The sequence below is a fragment of the Lampetra fluviatilis genome, chromosome 13 (genome assembly GCF_964198595.1).
Source record: "Lampetra fluviatilis chromosome 13, kcLamFluv1.1, whole genome shotgun sequence".
Classification (NCBI taxonomy): domain Eukaryota; kingdom Metazoa; phylum Chordata; class Hyperoartia; order Petromyzontiformes; family Petromyzontidae; genus Lampetra; species Lampetra fluviatilis.
This window is the reverse complement of record NC_136287.1, coordinates 360,115-381,849: the sequence shown is the minus strand read 5'-3', so window position 1 is coordinate 381,849 and position 21,735 is coordinate 360,115. Positions and strand designations below refer to the sequence as shown.

The window sequence follows — 21,735 nt, the reverse complement described above, 5'->3', positions numbered from 1 at the left end:
GTGCTTGCTGTGTGCGCCGAGCTGTCACCTTGCTGCTCCCCGTCCCCCAATTCACAAGTTTATCTCTCTCTCATGTTTTCAACGCCTCGGGAAAAAAAAAACATCGACCCCTGAGAGAGACTGGGAGAGAGAGAGTCGGAGAGAATAGACAGGCGGGGGCGGGGGGCGGAGAGAGACGGGGAAAAGGAGAGAGAGAGAGGAGAGACGTAGAGAGGAGAGAAGCAAGAGACGCGGAGAGAGAAAGAGCGGAGAGGGAAGAGAGGTGAGTGATGCTCTCTCCATCCTTGGCCCTCCTCTGATCCCCCGTGACCCCCCCCCTTCCCCGCGATATCCGGGGACCTTCGACTGCAGTTCGGGATCGGTAGAGACGGGGTCAGGGCCGCCCCCCTCTACCGCGTGAACTGCACGGGGCAACCAGTCGGGGGATCAGAGGGGATCACGAGGAGCCGGTGAAGGTGCGCGGGGGGGGGGTGCGCGGGGGGGGGGGGGTCGCAGGATGATTCAGCCACCGCTGTTGCCGAGGCTTCTGTGGGGCCGCGGGCTCGGCCCTTGGGGGACCCGACCACTGAAGAGGGGGCTGCCCCGCCCCCCGTCTCCCCGCTTGTCCCCGCTTGCCAGGCTGATGCGACACCGCGAGAATTGTGATAACGATGATTATGTAACGCCGCGTCCCGCCGGCGGGGTGCTGAGTGCGGGGTGCTGAGTGCGGGGTGCTGAGTGCGGGGTGCTGAGTGCGGGGTGCTGAGTGCGGGGTGCTGAGTGCGGGGTGCTGAGTGCGGGGTGCTGAGTGCGGGGTGCTGAGCGTGCGGGCAGTAGCAGCTGAGTGCGGGGTGTCGTGTGCAGGGTGTTTAGGGTGCTGGTGCTGTGGACCGGGTGTAGTGTTCAGGATGCTGAGTGTAGGGTGCGTGGTGCCGGGTTCTCGGTGTACGGTGCTGGGTGTACGGTGCTGGGTGTACGGTGCTGGGTGTACGGTGCTGGGTGTACGGTGCTGCGTGTAGGGTGCTGTGTGCGTGGTGCAGGGTGCTGGGTGGAGGGTGCTGGGTTTCCTCCCACAGACTCAGTAACCTAACGGCGAATTATGTATAGCAGTCAGCTGATTACCTACATAGCTATGAACAAGTGCCATTGCCCGAAACGTCGCCTATGATATACCGTTTACGTTTCATGGTCAGGCCACAAATGTGTGGCGTTGTTGTCGTCTGTACACCACTGGCGATGCAGTATCACGACCCCCACGTGACTCACAGGTGACTCGCAGGTAACGGCCCCGCCCCCTGCCCCGCCCACCCAGGTGTGTAGCCCCGCCCCCTGGCCCGTGGCCATGCGGGGCCCGGACACCTCGGCGCTCGTGCGCGCAGTTCTGATCACGTGCCTCATACCAGGTAAGAACCACCCCTTCAGCCACCCACAGCCCCCTCCCCACCCAGACCCCTCCCCTCCCCTCCCCACCCAGACCCCTCCCCTCACCACCGAGACCCCTCCCCTCACCACCCATACCCCTCCCCTCCCCACCCAGACCCCTCACCACCCACACCCCCCGCTCCTCACCACCCAAACCCCTCCACTCACCACCCAGACCCCTCCCCTCACCACCCAAACCCCTCCCCTCACCACCCAGACCCCTCACCACCCACACCCCCCGCTCCTCACCACCCAAACCCCTCCACTCACCACCCAGACCCCTCCCCTCACCACCCAAACCCCTCCCCTCACCACCCAGACCCCTCACCACCCACACCCCCCGCTCCTCACCACCCAAACCCCTCCACTCACCACCCAGACCCCTCCCCTCACCACCTAAACCCCTCCCCTCACCACCCAGACCCCTCACTACCCATACCCCCCGCTCCTCACCACCCAGACCAGACCCCTCACCACCCACACCCCCCGCTCCTCACCACCCAGACCCCTCCCCTCACCACCCAAACCCCTCCCCTCCCCACCCAGACCCCTCACCACCCACACCCCCCGCTCCTCACCACCCAGACCCCTCACCACCCAAACCCCTCACCACCCACACCCCCCGCTCCTCACCACACAGACCCCTCCCCTCCCCACCCAGACCCCTCACCACCCACAACCCCCGCTCCTCACCACCCAGACCCCTCACCACCCAAACCCCTCACCACCCACACCCCCCGCTCCTCACCACCCAGACCCCTCCCCTCCCCACCCAGACCCCTCACCACCCACACCCCCCGCTCCTCACCACCCAGACCCCTCCCCTCACCACCCAAACCCCTCCCCTCCCCACCCAGACCCCTCACCACCCACACCCCCCGCTCCTCACCACCCAGACCCCTCCCCTCACCACGCAGACCCCTCCCCTCACCACTCAGACCCCACACCCCCCACTCCTCACCACGCAAACCCCTCCCATCACCACCCAAACCCCTCCCCACCCAGACCCCTCACCACCCACACCCCCCGCTCCTCACCACCCAGACCCCTCCCCTCACCACCCAGACCCCTCACCACCCACACCCCCCGCTCCTCACCACCCAGACCCCTCACCACCCAAACCCCTCACCACCCACACCCCCCGCTCCTCACCACCCAGACCCCTCCCCTCCCCACCCAGACCCCTCACCACCCACACCCCCCGCTCCTCACCACCCAGACCCCTCCCCTCACCACCCAAACCCCTCCCCTCCCCACCCAGACCCCTCACCACCCACACCCCCCGCTCCTCACCACCCAGACCCCTCCCCTCACCACCCAGACCCCTCCCCTCACCACTCAGACCCCACACCCCCCACTCCTCACCACCCAAACCCCTCCCATCACCACCCAAACACCTCCCCACCCAGACCCCTCACCACCCACACCCCCCGCTCCTCACCACCCAGACCCCTCCCCTCACCACCCAGACCCCTCACCACCCACACCCCCCGCTCCTCACCACCCAAACCCCTCCACTCACCACCCAGACCTCTCCCCTCACCACCCAAACCCCTCCCCTCACCACCCAGACCCCTCACCACCCACACCCCCCGCTCCTCACCACCCAAACCCCTCCACTCACCACCCAGACCCCTCCCCTCACCACCCAAACCCCTCCCCTCACCACCCAGACCCCTCACTACCCATACCCCCCGCTCCTCACCACCCAGACCCCTCCCCTCACCACCCAAACCCCTCCCCACCCAGACCCCTCACCACCCACACCCCCCGCTCCTCACCACCCAGACCCCTCACCACCCAAGCCCCTCACCACCCACACCCCCCGCTCCTCACCACCCAGACCCCTCCCCTCCCCACCCAGACCCCTCACCACCCACACCCCCCGCTCCTCACCACCCAAACCCCTCCCCTCCCCACCCAGACCCCTCACCACCCACACCCCCCGCTCCTCACCACCCAGACCCCTCCCCTCACCACCCAAACCCCTCCCCTCCCCACCCAGACCCCTCACCACCCACACCCCCCGCTCCTCACCACCCAGACCCCTCCCCTCACCACCCAGACCCCTCCCCTCACCACTCAGACCCCACACCCCCCACTCCTCACCACCCAAACCCCTCCCATCACCACCCAAACCCCTCCCCACCCAGACCCCTCACCACCCACACCCCCCGCTCCTCACCACCCAGACCCCTCCCCTCACCACCCAGACAACTCCCCTCAGCACCCAGACCCCTCCCCTCAGCACCCAGACCTCTCCTCTCACCACGCAAACCCCTCCCCCCAAACCCCTCCCCTCACTACCTAGACCCCTCACCACCCACACCCCCCGCTCCTCACCACCCAAACCCCTCCCCTCACCATCCAGACCCCTCCCCTCACCACCCAGACCCCTCCCCTCACCACCCAGACAACTCCCCTCACCACCCAGACCCCTCCCCTCACCACCCAGACCCCACCCCTCACCACCCAGACCCCTCCCCTCACCACCCAGACAACTCCCCTCAACACCCAGACAACTCCCCTCACCACCCAGGCCCCTCCCCTCACCACCCAGACCCCTCCCCTCACTACCCAGACCCCTCCCCTCACCACCCAGACCCCTCCCCTCACTACCCAGACCCCTCCCCTCACCACCCAGACCCCTCCCCTCACCACCCAGACCCCTCCCCTCACCACCCAGACCCCTCCCCTAACCACCCAGACCCCTCCCCTCACTACCCAGACCCCTCCCCTCACCACCCAGACCCCTCCCCTCACCACCGAGACCCCTCCCCTCACCACCCCGACCCCTCCCCTCACCACCCAGACCCCTCCCCTCACCACCCAGACCCCTCCCCTCACCACCGAGACCCCTCCCCTCACCACCCAGACCCCTCCCCTCACCACCCAGACCCCTCCCCTCACCACCCAGACCCCTCCCCTCACCACCCAGACCCCTCCCCTCACCACCCAGACCCCTCCCCTCACCACCCAGACCCCTCCCCTCACCACCCAGACCCCTCCCCTCACCACCCAGACCCCTCCCCTCACCACCGAGACCCCTCCCCTCACCACCCAGACCCCTCCCCTCACCACCCAGACCCCTCCCCTCACCACCCAGACCCCTCCCCTCACCACCCAGACCCCTCCCCTCACCACCCAGACCCCTCCCCTCACCACCGAGACCCCTCCCCTCACCACCCAGACCCCTCCCCTCACCACCGAGACCCCTCCCCTCACCACCCAGACCCCTCCCCTCACCACCGAGACCCCTCCCCTCACCACCCAGACCCCTCCCCTCACTACCCAGACCCCTCCCCTCACCACCCAGACCCCTCCCCTCACCACCCAGACCCCTCCCCTCACCACCCAGACCCCTCCCCTCACTACCTAGACCCCTCCCCTCACCACCCAGACCCCTCCCCTCACCACCCAGACCCCTCCCCTCACCACCCAGACCCCTCCCCTCACCACCGAGACCCCTCCCCTCACCACCCAGACCCCTCCCCTCACCACCCAGACCCCTCCCCTCACCACCCAGACCCCTCCCCTCACCACCCAGACCCCTCCCCTCACCACCCAGACCCCTCCCCTCACCACCGAGACCCCTCCCCTCACCACCCAGACCCCTCCCCTCACCACCGAGACCCCTCCCCTCACCACCCAGACCCCTCCCCTCACCACCCAGACCCCTCCCCTCACCACCCAGACCCCTCCCCTCACCACCCAGACCCCTCCCCTCACCACCCAGACCCCTCCCCTCACCACCCAGACCCCTCCTCTCACCACCCAGACCCCTCCACTCCCCTCACCACCCAGACCCCTCCCCTCACCACCCAGACCCCTCCCCTCACCACCCAGACCCCTCCCCTCACCACCCAGACCCCTCCCCTCACCACCGAGACCCCCTCACCACCCAGACCCCTCCCCTCACCACCCAGACCCCTCCCCTCACCACCCAGACCCCTCCCCTCACCACCCAGACCCCTCCCCTCACCACCCAGACCCCTCCCCTCACCACCGAGACCCCTCCCCTCACCACCCAGACCCCTCCCCTCACCACCGAGACCCCTCCCCTCACCACCCAGACCCCTCCCCTCACCACCCAGACCCCTCCCCTCACCACCCAGACCCCTCCCCTCACCACCCAGACCCCTCCCCTTACCACCCAGACCCCTCCCCTCACCACCCAGACCCCTCCTCTCACCACCCAGACCCCTCCCCTCACCACCCAGACCCCTCCCCTCACCACCCAGACCCCTCCCCTCACCACCCAGACCCCTCCCCTCACCACCCAGACCCCTCTCCTCACCAGCTAGACCCCTCCCCTCACCACCCAGACCCCTCCCCTCACCACCCAGACCCCTCCCCTCACCACCGAGACCCCTCCCCTCACCACCCAGACCCCTCCCCTCACCACCCAGACCCCTCCCCTCACCACCCAGACCCCTCCCCTCACACCACCCAGACCCCTCCCCTCACCACCCAGACCCCTCCCCTCACCACCGAGACCCCTCCCCTCACCACCCAGACCCCTCCCCTCACCACCCAGACCCCTCCCCTCACCACCCAGACCCCTCCCCTCACCACCCAGACCCCTCCCCTCACCACCCAGACCCCTCCCCTCACCACCCAGACCCCTCCCCTCACCACCCAGACCCCTCCCCTCACCACCGAGACCCCTCCCCTCACCACCCAGACCCCTCCCCTCACCACCCAGACCCCTCCCCTCACCACCGAGACCCCTCCCCTCACCACCCAGACCCCTCCCCTCACCACCCAGACCCCTCCCCTCACCACCCAGACCCCTCCCCTCACCACCCATTCCCCTCCCCTCACCACCCAGACCCCTCCCCTCACCACCCAGACCCCTCCCCTCACCACCCAGACCCCTCCCCTCACCACCCAGACCCCTCCCCTCACCACCCAGACCCCTCCCCTCACCACCCAGACCCCTCCCCTCACCACCGAGACCCACGTTCCACTGACCGCCCCCCTCTCTGCCCCCCCCCAGTATCGTTCCAGGGGGAGCACCAGCGCCGCCTCTACCGCGAGCTCCTGGGTCGCGCCTCGCCCCTGGAGCGCCCTGTGCAGAACGACTCCCACGCGCTAAGGGTGGACTTCATGCTCAGCCTCATGCAAGTGATGGACGTGGTGAGTGTTGGGGCCTCACCACCTCGATCCACCACTCATTCCTTGGTGAACATTGTGCATTTCGATGACGGTGACGAGTCTTTGAGAGCTTAGTTCGAGGGAGACAGCTGTCACTTTGTGGACGCGTCGCCCCATCTCGATGCGCAGAAAATTGCGTACTTCGGTTGCCGGTCGACGTTCGAAGCGAGGACTGCGACGCTCAAAGGAACGGCGTCCCCCCCTTGAGACGCGCGTCAAACAAATCACTCGAGACGCCGGAATGGCAGTAAGAGCAACTCATGCGAATGCTGTCGCAAGAGGTCAGACGTTTGGCGCAACGCTCCTTCGCTGACTACACGTGACGAGTGAATGACCAGTCTCGACATAAAATAACCAACACCGTTGACTTCCCCACGAAGTTTTAAGCCATCGCCAGTACCGACATCACACATCATCATCGTCCATCACACATGCCTCATGGTCACGACCCCGATCACTCACAGCTCTATCATTCTCACCATTGCGAACCACCATCACAGTGATCATGCCCATGGCCCAGCCCACATCACTCCCCCTTCTCCATCCATTACCACCATCACACCGCCCCCATCATCCCTCATCACCCCTCTTCCTCTAACATCCCTCCCTCCCGTCTCCCCCTCTCCTCCCTACCCTCTGGTCCCTCTCCCATCCCCTGCCCCCCAAGCCGCCCCCTGCCTCCTCTCCCCCCCTCTGCCCCCTCCCCTCTGCTCCCTCTCCGCACCCCTGGTCTCCCCCGCCCCTCCCCGCACTTCCTCCATCTCCCCGTCCCCCAGGATGAGAAGAACCAAGTGCTCACCACGAACGTGTGGCTCCAGATGGTGAAGTATGGGGTGGGGGGGGTTGTTGTGGTGGTGGTTGTAGTGCTAGTAGTGTGATCATGGTGGTTGTAGTATTGTGGTCGTGGTGGTTGCAGTGTTAGTGGTGTGGTTGTGGTGTTAGTGGTGTGGTTGTGGTGTTAGTGGTGTTGTGGTCGTGGTGGTTGTAGTGGTGTGGTTGTGGTGTTAGTGGTGTGGTTGTGGTGTTAGTGGTGTTGTCGTGGTGTTAGTGGTGTTGTCATGTGGTTGTGGTGTTAGTGGTGTTGTCGTGGTGGGTGTAGTGTTGTGGTTGTGGTGTTGTCGTGGTGTTAGTGGTGTTGTCGTGGTGTTAGTGGTGTTGTCGTGGTGTTAGTGGTGTTGTCGTGTGGTTGTGGTGTTAGTGGTGTTGTCGTGGTGGTTGTAGTGTTGTGGTTGTGGTGTTAGTGGTGTTGTGGTCGTGGTGGTTGTAGTGGTGTGGTGTTAGTGGTGTTGTCGTGGTGTTAGTGGTGTTGTCGTGGTGTTAGTGGTGTTGTTGTGGTGTTAGTGGTGTTGTCGTGTGGTTGTGGTGTTAGTGGCGTGGTTGTGGTGTTAGTGGTGTTGTCGTGGTGGTTGTAGTGTTGTGGTCGTGGTGGTTGTGATATAACTGGTGGGTTGTTGATGTTGATTGTGTTGTTGATTTGAACTTGGTGGATTGTTTGTCCTGGTTGTTTATCGTACCCGTGGTTGTTGATTATTGTTTATTTTGCTGATTGCTGTAGATTGAGGTGGATTGTGGTGGTGATTGTGGTGGTGGTTTGTGGTGGATGTAGAATTGGGTGGATTGTGGTTATTGTAGATTGTGGTGGTGGTTGTGGTGGTGGTGGTTGTAGAACTGGGTGGATTGTGGTTATTGTAGATTGTGGTGGTGGTTGTGGTGGTGGTTGTAGAACTGGGTGGATTGTGGTTATTGTAGATTGTGGTGGTGGTGGTTGTGGTGGTTGTAGAACTGGGTGGATTGTGGTTATTGTAGATTGTGGTGGTGGTTGTGGTGGTGGTGGTTGTAGAACTGGGTGGATTGTGGTTATTGTAGATTGTTATTCTTAGGTTTTTTCGGTTAAGTCACGTAAGTAAAACATCAAAATAAAAATAAAATAAAAAATCACGACGTTTCGGAGGCAACACAAGTCTCCGTCATCAGGTGGGACCGTCACAGCCGAATTATCTGCATCAAGTGAAGCAATGATTCAAGATGTAATCCCTTATAAGCAAGTTGAAGGGAGGTGGAGAGGGGGGGAGAGCTTATCAGACTGTGGTAGCCAATGAATGGAAACGTATCGGGAGGGAGGAGGAGCGGTGATCAAAGACTGCACGTAGTGCTCAACACAATGAATGGACACGTGTCGGGAGGGAGGAGGAGCGGTGATCAAAGACTGCACGTAGTACTCAACACAATGAATGGAGACGTGTCGGGACGGAGGGTGAGCGGTGATCAAAGACTGCACGTAGTGCTCAACACAATGAATGGAGACGTGTCGGGACGGAGGGTGAGCGGTGATCAAAGACATCACGTAGTGCTCAACACAATGAATGGAAACGTGTCGGGACGGAGGGTGAGCGGTGATCAAAGAACAATGAAGAGATTACTGTTAAACACTGTGGATGTTAACACTCGGTGAAGTAAATTAAAATAGTGCCTGTCAGATAAGATGGTCCAAAAAGTGTAATTAAGTCTTTTTTGCGTGGTTAATAACATCTTTCCAGTGATTACTGAGTTTGTACCCATCATCACGGTTGAAATTATGTCTGTGTTTGTATATTTGTATGGCTTCGTGTACAAACCTTTGATGGTAGCCAGGAGGTTTGCAGAGAACCTTGGTCTCGGAAAAGACAATTTCATGAGAGCCCGCCGAGTTGTAGCAATGATCGGCAACGGCCGAAGAATCAGTTCTGCCGTGTTTCAGATCTGACTTGTGCTCGCGGACACGATCAGCAACATGACGTTTTGTTTTTCCAATGTAGCAATCACCACAAATACAACTCAATTTGTAGACTCCAGGATACTGTAAGTCAGGAACGACATCCTTCACAGATGGAATCAGATCACGGATTTTATGCACTGTACTGAATCGGACTTGGATCTTATGTTTGTTTAGAATTTTGGAGATCTTTTTGGTCACGCCTGCTATGTATGGTAACGTGATAGTTTTGGTCGGAGTTTCATGTGGCTGTTTCTTCTGTGTGGTGGGAGAAACCGCTTGGCGGATAGTACGGTCAGAGTATCCGTTCATCCTGAGGGCCCGATGTACATGTCTCAATTCACTGGTCAGGTGGTGTTGGTCAGAAATACCATGGGCTCTGTGGTATAGCGTTTTGATGAGAGAATTCTTTTGAGATGGGTGGTGGTGGGAATCCGGTTTCAAGTAGGAATCTGTGTGGGTGGCTTTCCTGTAGTCTACAGGGGGAGGGAGGAGGATCGGTGTAGTCTAGGGGTCGGCACGGTTTGAACCGACTCAAACTGGTTTCAAATTGAGCAATCCAAACCAAACCAGCGACGACTGAACCAAACCAAACCAAAACCAAACCAAACTAAGCTAAACCAAACCTCTTAAGTTGGCTTGAACCAAACTAGTTTGAGCCGGTTCCACCCTGTCGGAGCCAAACCGAGTCGGTTTTCGTAGCCCCAAACCAAACCGAACCAGTTCAAACAGAGCCAAACCAAACCGATTTGGTTCGGTTCAAACCGCGGTTTGGTGGTTTGAGCCAAACCGTGCCGACCCCTAGTGTAGTCTACAGGAAAGCCACCCACACAGATTCCTACTTGAAACCGGATTCCCACCACCACCCATCTCAAAAGAATTCTCTCATCAAAACGCTATACCACAGAGCCCATGGTATTTCTGACCAACACCACCTGACCAGTGAATTGAGACGTGTACATCGGGCCCTCAGGATGAACGGATACTCTGACCGCACTATCCGCCAAGCTGTTTCTCCCACCACACAGAAACAGCCACATGAAACTCCGACCAAAACTATCACGTTACCATACATAGCAGGCGTGACCAAAAAGATCTCCAAAATTCTAAACAAACGTAAGATCCAAGTCCGATTCAGTACAGTGCATAAAATCCGTAATCTGATTCCATCTGTGAAGGGATGTCGTTCCTGACTTAGAGTATCCTGGAGTCTACAAATTGAGTTGCATTTGTGGTGATTGCTACATTGGAGAAACGAAACGTCATGTTTCTGATCGTGTCGCGAGCACAAGTCAGATCTGAAACACGGCAGAACGGATTCTTCGGCCGTTGCCGATCATTGCTACAACTCGGCGGGGCTCTCATGAAATTGTCTTTTCCGAGACCAAGGTTCTCTGCAAACCTCCTGGCTACCATCAAAGTTTGTACACGAAGCCATACAAATATACAAACACAGACATAATTTCAACCGTGATGATGGGTACAAACTCAGTAATCACTGGAAAGATGTTATTAACCACGCAAAAAAGACTTAATTACACTTTTTGGACCATCTATCTGACAGGCACTATTTTAATTTACTTCACCGAGTGTTAACATCCCCAGTGTTTAACAGTAATCTCTTCATTGTTCTTTGATCACCGCTCACCCTCCGTCCCGACACGTTTCCATTCATTGTGTTGAGCACTACGTGATGTCTTTGATCAACCGCTCACCCTCCGTCCCGACACGTCTCCATTCATTGTGTTGAGTACTACGTGCAGTCTTTGATCACCGCTCCTCCTCCCTCCCGACACGTGTCCATTCATTGTGTTGAGCACTACGTGCAGTCTTTGATCACCGCTCCTCCTCCCTCCCGATACGTTTCCATTCATTGGCTACCACAGTCTGATAAGCTCTCCCCCCCTCTCCACCTCCTTCAACTTGCTTATAAGGGATTACATCTTGAATCATTGCTTCACTTGATGCAGCTAATTCGGCTGTGACGGTCCCACCTGATGACGGAGGACTTGTGTTGCCTCCGAAACGTCGTGATTTTTTATTTTATTTTTATTTTTATTTTGATGTTTTACTTACGTGACTTAACCGAAAAAACCTAAGAATATGAATCTTTGCAGTCACGAAAGCTTCAAATCTAGAATTGTAGATTGTGGTGGTGGTGGTTGTGGTGGTTGTAGAACTGGGTGGATTACTATCTGCAGTGGAACGCCTCGCGCACTCCGGGCGTCACCAAACCTTCCCGCTTCAAACCCGAGCAGGTGTGGACCCCGGACATCCTGCTCTACAACAGGTGGGGAGGAATGATGGGGGGGGGGTGGGGGTGAGAGGGGTTCAGGTTGATGTTATGTGTCCAGGTGAGACACTCCAAAGCAAAACTAATACAATCAAGTTACCGCAATTAAGCAAATAGCAATCAAAGCAATATCAACTGCGTCGTCACATGTGTAATTGTGTGGATTTGTGTGGTTGTAGTGCAGATGAGAGGTTCGATGCCACATTTCACACGAGCGTCCTGGTCAACCACACGGGCGGGTGCCAATACATACCCCCAGGTACACACACACCCCCAGATACACACACCCCAGGTACACACACACCCCCAGGTACACACACACCCCCCAGGTACACACACACCCCCCAGGTACACACACACCCCCAGTGCACACACACCCCCAGGTGCACACACACCCCCAGGTGCACACATACCCCCAGGGTGCACACACACCCCAGGTGCACACACACCCCAGGTGCACACACACCCCCAGGTGCACACACACCCCCAGGTGCACACACACCCCCCAGGTGCACGCACACCCCCAGGTACACACACACCCCCAGGAGCACACACACCCCAGGTGCACACACACCCCCAGGTGCACACACACCCCAGGTGCACACACACACACCCCAGGTGCACACACACCCCTAGGTGCAGACACCCCAGTGCACACACACCCCCAGGTGCACACACATCCCCAGGTACACACACCCCCCAGGTGCACACACACCCCGAGGTACACACACACCCCCAGGTACACACATACCCCCAGGTGCACACACACCCCCAGGTGCACACACACACCCCAGGTGCACACACACCCCCAGGTACACACACACCCCCAGGTGCACACACACACCCCAGGTGCACACACACCCCCAGGTGCACACACACCCAAGGTGCACACACACACACACCCCAGGTGCACACACACACACACCCCAGGTGCACACACACCCCCAGGTGCACACACACACACACACCCCTGGTGCACACACACACACACTCTCCAAGGTGCACACACACCCCCCAGGTGCACACACACCCCCAGGTGCACACACACCCCCCAGGTACACACACACACCCAGGTGCACACACACCCCCAGGTACACACACCCCCAGGTACACACACCCCCAGGTGCACACACACGCCCAGGTGCACACACACACCACCCCCGGTGCACACACACACACCCCCAGGTGCACACACACCCCCAGGTGCCCACACACCCCCAGGTGCCCACACACCCCAGGTGCACACACACCCCCAGGTGCACACACACCCCCAGGTGCACACACACAACAACAACAACAACCGCCATTCGCCACTAAGTGGCGGTGACGTCACCACGACGCTTGTGCCAGGCCAAGTGCACCTTGAGGCCACGTGAAGTGTCGAACGCCCGCTGGCAGGAGGTCACGGGCAGACCCAGCAGGTGCCACGGGTCGACTTACCGAGATGACCGAGATGACTGGCTGATGCACCACCTTTGCCCCCTACTGTACCAACTTGCTGTGCTTTAGCCACCCCCGCGCTCCGCTCGTTGTTGTGAGCATCGCTCCTCCGCCCTCCGTTGTTGTTGCTAGGGCGACTGCCTCCAACTGCCCAGTAGCGTCCTTCACGAGCCTCCTCCACTGAGGCCGATCTTGACACCGCTGGTACCAAGTCATCGGCAAGTCCACTCAGCTCCACGTCCTCCTGTACCACATCACTCCATCTCTTCTCTAGCCCGTGCCGCGCCCGTTTAGCCCCCTCGATCCGGCCCGAACAAAAGCTGGTTTAGGCATGCGGTGGCTGGGCATGCGGGCTACATGACCCAGCCAACGCAGCCTTGCCTGCCGGAGGAGCTCACCGATGGGACTTTGCCCAGATCTTTCAAGGATTTGTGAGCTCCTCACACAATCCAAGCCTGGTTAAACCCTGGATAGATCGTAGGCAGGCCAGCCTAAATGTTTCCAACCGGCGAAGATGCTCCATTAGGGGGGTCCACGTTTCGCAAGCGTAGAGAAGGGAGGGAATGACCGTGGCCGAGAAGACCTGAAGCTTCGTGCGGAGCGACAGACCAGGTAGCTTCCACACAGCGTTACGCAACCGATGAAAAGATATTGCCACTCGACTGATTCGGAGTGATACCTCTGCTGTTAAACTGGAGCCGGTCATAAGCACACTGCCCAGGTATGGGAAACTCTCCACTCTCTCCACAACTTCCTCATCACTGATTGGGAGTTGTGGGGGTGGAGTGTCCGATGGTACAAAATACCCAGGCAGGTGCTTAGTTTTGGTGGGGCTGATGGTAAGGCCCCATCTCTTAGTGGCACGCTCCAGTTTCAGCAGCAGCGTCTCCAACTCCTCTTCTGAATGAGCAGCTATTACCAAATCATCGGCATACATAACGTGGTTGACCAATAGGGAGCCATCCCTTGATCGCACCCAGGCGTCGATCAGCCTCCCATTATATCTGTACCAAATGGAAATTCCCCCGGTACAGCTATTGAAGGCTTCACGAACTACGCAGTCGAAATAGATGTTAAATAATGTGGGAGCCAGAGGACATCCCTGTCGCACCCCAAGGTGTACAGGTGTAATATCGTTGAGGACTCTTGGACGCCGGGGTTGAGGCACACGTATTTATTCCGCAACAGTTGTCACAACTGCGGACATACAACACTGGAGGGGGTATCGGCCCCCTCACCCGCTAGCTGGGAATACACTGCTAGCTATCTCTGACCTACCTCCTAGTCCTCCACTAACGGGCTAGGGGAGGCTGTCTGGCCCGACACTGGTAAGTCGGGCTACGGTACCCGGAGTCCCAGAGCACTAGCTCTGGTTCTCAGGACCACGCCGCTGGCTCGGTCCTGCGCAGCCCTGACAAGGGCGGCGACCCAGGGGAGTCCAGGGCTCTAGCTAGACGATCTTCGGTCTTCACTGGTTTAGCTTTAACATTCTACCCCGAGCTCTCCGGCTCATCCCCTTTTATACCAATACCCCTCGCTGAGGGGTGGGGCCAGCCCCCCCAGGCTGCCCTGTGCGGACGTCGTTGAGAGCACCTCCACGTGCACTCACGAAGCCCCGCCCACTGTGTTTGTTTCCCGTGTGATCCTATGTATACAACCCCTCCGTAACACCCCTACACAGGGAAAGGCTCCGACTCCCGGCCACGTAGTTTTACCCGGGCCCGCTCACCATCATGAAGGTCCTTAATGATCGTGAGCAGAGGGTCAGGGACTCCGAAAGCACGAAGAACAACCTAGAGCCCAGGCCTATTGATGGCATCATAGGCCTTGACCAGGTCAATAAAGCAGAGATGTAGGTCTTGTTGGAATTCCCTACACCTCTGCTGTAGCAGACGGACAGAAAATATGGCATCTGTGCAGGACCGCCCTTTCCTGAAACCGCATTGGGGTTCGGCAAGCCTCTCCTCAGCGTTGCCTAGCAAGGCGATGTTGAATAATCCTTGCCAGGACCTTTCCCGGCACACTGAGGAGTGAGATGCCCCTGTAGTTGTTACAGTCTGTGCGGTCCCCCTTCTTAAAGAGGGGGACCACCAGGGCATCCTTCCAATCCTGCGGTACCCGTCCAGCGGTCCAGACTGTTGTTATGATGTAATATAGGGCAGTCTGTGCACAAACGCCACCCTCCCTCAGCATTTCGCTTGGGAGATCATCTCTGCCCGGTGCCTTTCCTGGTCTCAGACTCCGGATCGCCTTAAGTACTTCCTCAACAGATGGCACCTCAGCCAGCCACTCACAGGGGGTGACCTCTTCCAATATTTGAGGCATGGCAGCCTCAGCAGGGTTATCCCCACTTTGTGCCATGATGTTTTCCTGGCTGAGAGATTTTCCCTCCCCCAGGACCTCACAGAAATGTTCAGCAAATCTGCAAACCTGTTCCTAGGGGTCGGAGATTGGATCACCGTTTTTCCCCTAATGATGGTAATAGGTGTGGCGCTGCAGGTTACTTTTTTGATGGAGTTAAATAGTGATTTGTGATCGCGGGCCACTGAGGCAGACTCCATCTCCTCAGCAACCCGCGACCACCACCCATCCTTGCAGCACCTTACGTCTCTCCGAACCTCCGAGCGAAGGCTGCGGTAAACCTCCTCATTCTCCGACGTGGGATACGGTAGTCGATGAGAGTGGGCCTGTCGCTTTTTCTCAATTAACCTGAACACCTCCTCCGTCAGCCAGGGTTTCTGGGGAGGTCTGGACCGCGTACCCAAAGCAGCCATTGCAGCTGCATGAGTCACAGTCTTAAACCTCGCCCATTTACCCTCGACATCAGGTGGAGTGTACCTGGGGGGTGCACACACACCCCCAGGTACACACACACCCCCAGGTGCACACACACCCCAGGTGCACACACACCCCAGGTGCACACACACCCCCAGGTGCATACACACCCCCAGGTGCACACACACCTCCAGGTGCACACACATCCCCAGGTACACACATACCCCGAGGTGCACACACACCCCAGGTGCACATACACCCCAGGTGCACACACACCCCCAGGTACACACACACCCCAGGTGCACACACACCCCCCCAGGTGCACACACACGCCAGGTACACACACACCCCCAGGTGCACACACACCCCCAGGTGCACACACACACAAACACACCCCAGGTGCACACACACACACACGCCAGGTGCACGCACACCCCCAGGTGCACGCACACCCCCAGGTGCACACACACCCCCAGGTACACACACACCCCCCCAGGTGCACACACACCCCAGGTGCACACACACCCCCAGATGCACACACACCCCAGGTGCACACACACCCCAGGTGCACACACACCCCCAGGTGCACACACACCCCCAGGTTCACACACACCCCCAGGTGCACACACACCCCCAGGTGTATACACACCCCCAGGTACACACACACCCCCAGGTGCACACACACCCCCAGGTGCACACACACCCCAGGTTCACACACACCCCCAGGTGCACACACACCCCCAGGTGCATACACACCCCCAGGTGCACACACACCCCCAGGTTCACACACACCCCCAGGTGCACACACACCCCCAGGTGCATACACACCCACAGGTACACACACCCCCAGGTACACACACACCCCCAGGTGCACACATACCCCCAGGTACAGTGAGGGAAAAAAGTATTTGATCCCCTGCTGATTTTGTTTTCTTTTCCCACTGACAAAGAAATGATCAGTCTATAATTTTAATGGTAGGTTTATTTGAACAGTGAGAGACAGAATAACAACAACAAAATCCAGAAAAACGCATGTCAAAAATGTTATAAATTGATTGGTATTTTAATGAGGGAAATAAGTATTTGACCCCTCTGCAAAACATGACTTATTACTTGGTGGCAAAACCCTTGTTGGCAATCACAGAGGTCAGACGTTTATTGTAGTTGGCCACCAGGTTTGCATACATCTCAGGAGGGATTTTGTCCCACTCCTCTTTTCAGATCTTCTCCAAGTCATTAAGGTTTCGAGGCTGACGTTTGGCAACTCGAACCTTCAGCTCCATCCACAGATTTTCTATGGGATTATGGTCTGGAGACTGGCTAGGCCACTCCAGGACCTTAATGTGCTTCTTCTTGAGCCACTCCTTTGTTGCCTTGGCCGTGTGTTTTGGGTCATTGTCATGCTGGAATACCCATCCACGACCCATTTTTAATGCCCTGGCTGAGGGAAGGAGGTTCTCACCCAAGATTTGACGGTACATGGCCCCGTCCATCGTCCCTTTGATAGGGTGAAGTTGTCCTGTCCCCTTAGCAGAAAAACACCCCCAAAGCATTGTTTCCACCTCCATGTTTGACGGTGGGGATGGTGTTCTTGGGGTCATAGGTAGCATTCCTCCTCCTCCAAACACGGCGAGTTGAGTTGATGCCAAAGAGCTCCATTTTGGTCTCATCTGACCACAACACTTTCACCCAGTTGTCCTCTGAATCATTCAGATGTTCATTGGCAAACTTCAGACGGGCATGTATATGTGCTTTCTTGAGCACGGGACCTTGCGGGCGCTGCAGGATTTCAGTCCTTCATGGCGTAGTGTGTTACCAACTGTTTTCTTGGTGACTATGGTCCCAGCTGCCTTCAGATCATTGACAAGATCCTCCCGTGTAGTTCTGGGCAGATTCCTCACCGTTCTCATGATCATTGCAACTCCACGAGGTGAGATCTTGCATGGAGCCCCAGGCCGAGGGAGATTGATAGTTCTTTTGTGTTTCATTTGCGAATAATCGCACCAACTGTTGTCACCTTCTCACCAAGCTGCTTGGCGATGTTCTTGTAGCCCATTCCAGCCTTGTGTAGGTCTACAATCTTGTCCTTGACATCCTTGGAGAGCTCTTTGGTCTTGGCCATGGTGGAGAGTTTGGAATCTGATTGATTGATTGCTTCTGTGAACTGGCGTCCTTTATACAGGTAACGAGCTGAGATTAGGAGCACACTCTTAAAGAGAGTGCTCCCAATCTCAGATTGTTACCTGTATAAAAGACACCTGGGAGCCATAAATCTTTCTGATTGAGAGGGGGTAAAATACTTATTTCCCTCATTAAATCGCAAATCAATTCATAAAAAAATGTACATGCGTTTTTCTGGATTTGTTGGTTGTTATTCTGTCTCTCACTGTTTAAAGAAACCTACCATTAAAATTATAGACTGATCATTTCTTTGTCAGTGGGAAAACGTACAAAATCAGCAGGGGATCAAATACTTTTTTCCCTCACTATACACACACCCCCAGGTGCACACACACCCCCAGGTGCACACACACACGAACCTCCAGGGCCCGGCCGGATTCGCTCGCCACTGACGTTGGCCGTGTGTCGGTGGCGCCCGTGCGCAGGCATCCTGAAGAGCTCCTGCAAGATCGACGTGCGGTGGTTCCCCTTCGACGTGCAGAGCTGCGACCTCAAGTTCGGCTCGTGGACGCACGACGGCTGGCTCATCGACCTGCACCTGCTGCACGCCGACACCTCGGGGTACCTGCCCAACGGGGAGTGGGACCTCATCGGTGAGCGCTGGGGCTCCGTGCGGCGCATCGCCGTGTGCCGTGTGGCATCGTGCGTGGCGCGGTGTTTTGTTCCCCGCTCGGCGCCATGCTGTACGTGGCTCGGGGTGCGATGCCCTCCGCACGGTGTGGTGTGCGGTGTACAGGCGTGGTGGGCAAGCGGAACGAGCTCTTCTATGAGTGCTGCCAGGAGCCATACACGGACGTGACGTACACGCTGCTGCTGCGGCGCCGCACCCTCTACTATGCGCTCAACCTGCTGCTGCCCTGCATGCTGATCTCCGCACTTGCACTGCTCGTCTTCCTGCTGCCCGCAGAGTCTGGAGAGAAGATCTCCCTTGGTGAACTCACGCACAACTGAGTCACAGGGTGGGCGGATGAGCTAGTGGTTATATTGACGATGCTATTGCGAAGGGCACTTAAAGTTCGATTGATTGATGGCTAGATAAGTGGCTAGCTAAGTGAGTGGCCGGCCGGGTGAGTGGTCGGACAGGTGTGTGGCTGGCCGGGTGAATGTCCGGCCGGGTGAGTGGCGGTGAGAGAATGAGCTCCTGTCCTCGCTAACACTGGCCGGCATCTGTGTGAATAATTAATCAGTTGAGCTGCGATGTGTGCACTTGCTTTTGCTGAAACACGGCGCCATGCAGTCCCTCGCACCTCCGGGCACTTTTTGAGTGACGCTTCAGCTGAGTTTACAGAACTTGGCACCGGGGAGACAAAGGCGGCAGGGGTGTGGCATTGCCCACCCACGCCCGCGTGCTCGGTACAGGCCTTCATAGGTTCCACTCGCTGGCAGCACTTGCCCCAATAGCCCTTGTGGGCTACCTGGGTGGTCTTTGCGTGCTTGTGTGCGCGTGCAGGCATCACGGTGCTGCTATCCCTCACCGTGTTTATGCTGCTCGTGGCCGAGATCATGCCGGCTACATCGGACTCTGTGCCGCTCATCGGTACTCGCACAACACCGCAGCACACCAACCTGCAGCACATCTCCCCACACGTCACGTGATCGCACAACACCGCATAAAAATGTCACCCCTCACACCGCCGCCCCACATCAAACCACACAACGAGCACATCACATACCGCACGAGAGCACACCCCAGTCTACTAGTCACCATGTCACACCGCTGCACATTGCTGCGCCGCACACATGATACAACATCATGCCAACCGTGGCGCAAGCGCTCCGTGTCCCCGCCCTCACCCCCCGCCCGCCCCCCCTGTGCAGGACAATACTTTGCCAGCACGCTGGTGATCGTGGGCTTCTCTGTGGTGGTGACCGTGTTGGTGCTGCAGTGCCACCACCACGACCCTGATGGCACCAGAATGCCCACCTGGGTGAGGGCGGCGCCAACACCACCGCCACCACCACTACTGCCACCACCACCACCAGCACCACTACCTGTTCAGGGGGGTCTTTGGGTTTGCACGTGCTTCTGTGTGTGAGCTTGGGAGCGAGTAGGTGAGCAAGTGTTTGAGTGGGTGAGTGAGTGGTGGGTAGTTGAGTGAGTGGGTGTGTGGGTGGAGCGGTAGTGTAGAGATTAGCGCACTGCACTATGAACCCAACGACCTGAGTTCGATTCTCGCTCACAGCCAACACCAGTGCTAATTATCTGAACAGGTCCTGGGCCACCCCTAGTTCAACTCAGCCTCAAATGAGTACCTGTTGCAGTGTGTAAACATCGTCACGAGGGAGACAAATGCGGTGGTGCTGGTCACCCATCCCCTCAAGTCCCGTGCCGGTGCTTCAATAGGTGCTACTCGCCAACAGCCCTTGCCCCAACAGTCTGTTAAAGGCTACATGGGGGATCTTTGTCTTTGTATCGGTGAGTGAGCGGGTGAGTGGGTGAGTCAAATTCAAGTGCCTGGGAGATGATCTCGCAGGAGGGAGGGCTGGGCCCAACGCTGCGGTTGGGTTGGGAGAATATTAGCCAGGGACATTTTAAAGAAATCAAGTTCCAGGTGTTTGGGCCATTAGCAGATTTGATAATGGCTGATGGTGATGATGGTGATGATGGTGATGATGATGGTGGTGGTGGTGGTGATAATGTTGTTGTTGTTTCCAGGTGCGGGTGTTGCTGGTGCACTGGTGTGCCTGGTTGTTGCGGATGAAACAGCCGGTGAAAGATGCGAGGTCAGGCGGTCCCTATGGCAGCCCGGCGCCGTGGAAACCACCATGCCTGAGCGAGCACCCGGGGACCGGGGCCGACAGGGGCCAGGTGACCACCGCCACTCAACCACACAACCACAGCCATAACAACACCCGTGGCTACACCGGTTATCACAATCCTGACAACACTCAAGCAAGTACACTCATGATAACACCCATAACTACAGTCATTCACACTCACAACCACTCAACCACTCACAACCATTCAACCACACTCACAACCACCTAACCACACAACCACGCACAGCTGCTCAACACCGCGCGTTGATGTGCCCCACCACAGGGAGTCCCCGCGCAGTTCCGTGGCCGGAGCGTGGAGGAGCCGATGCATGAATACTTCCACCTCCACCAGGGGGCCTACCTCCACCAGGGGTCCCAGCTCCACCAGGGGGCCCAGCTCCACCAGGGGGCCCAGGCATGCAATCCCGTCGCACAGCAGCAGCAGCACCTCCTCCAGGAGGACAGCTGCTGCCCTGGCTGCCCCAACATAGCAGGGGCAGCAGGAGGAGAAGGAGGAGCAGCCCGGCAGGAGTCCCCCTCGCAGAGCTGCGAGCTGGCTGGGCTGCTGGCGGAGGTGCACTACCTGGCAGAGCGAATGCGGGCGGCAGATGCGGGCGCCCGGCTCGGGGGGGAGTGGCGCTTCGCGGCGGCGGTGATTGACCGCCTGTGCCTCATCGCGTTCTCCATTGTCACCATCTCCTCCACGGCCGCAATCCTCGTGTCCGCGCCCAGCTTCATGCAGGCCATCACCAAGGACTTCGGGTGACGGGGAGCACGGAGGAGGGGGGGGGGGTAGGAGAAGGGGGGTGGAGGAGGAGGAAGAAGGAGAAGGGGGGTAGAGGAGGAGGGGTAGAGTACCCCCAATAATAATCATCGTCGTCATCATAATTATCAGGAGCAGTGTCATCGTCGCACTAGACGCTCAGGTCTGACGGTGGCCACGGGGACCGAATTGGTGCGAGGGTGCCCACCTGAT

General features: G+C 58.4%; 1 protein-coding gene across 2 annotated transcripts; it reads left to right on the top strand.

Moving 5' to 3' along the window:
* Positions 1–69: 69 nt before the first annotated feature.
* Positions 70–21,533, top strand: LOC144935366 (neuronal acetylcholine receptor subunit alpha-7-like). 2 transcript variants are annotated; one of them, XM_078861931.1, is made up of 12 exons: positions 70–262; positions 1,292–1,382; positions 6,401–6,540; positions 7,335–7,379; positions 11,488–11,600; positions 11,783–11,862; positions 18,425–18,592; positions 18,736–18,930; positions 19,450–19,536; positions 19,818–19,927; positions 20,656–20,808; positions 21,043–21,533. In XM_078861931.1, the coding sequence occupies exons 2-12, from the start codon at positions 1,322–1,324 to the stop codon at positions 21,523–21,525; spliced, it is 1,635 nt and encodes a 544-aa protein (XP_078718057.1). In that variant the 5' UTR covers positions 70–262; positions 1,292–1,321; the 3' UTR covers positions 21,526–21,533. The 2 variants fall into 2 exon arrangements, with proteins under 2 accessions (XP_078718057.1, XP_078718058.1); XM_078861932.1 differs by lacking the exon at positions 70–262 and adding an exon at positions 287–455.
* Positions 21,534–21,735: the final 202 nt, after the last annotated feature.

Excerpts from the sequence above, each read along its gene's own strand:
- LOC144935366 (XM_078861931.1), top strand. The coding sequence starts at position 1,322 with ATGCGGGGCCCGGACACCTCGGCGCTCGTGCGCGCAGTTCTGATCACG. Across the intron at positions 1,383-6,400 it reads GATCACGTGCCTCATACCAG|TATCGTTCCAGGGGGAGCAC; the intron begins GTAAGAACCACC and ends GCCCCCCCCCAG. Across the intron at positions 18,593-18,735 it reads CGGGGAGTGGGACCTCATCG|GCGTGGTGGGCAAGCGGAAC; the intron begins GTGAGCGCTGGG and ends TGCGGTGTACAG.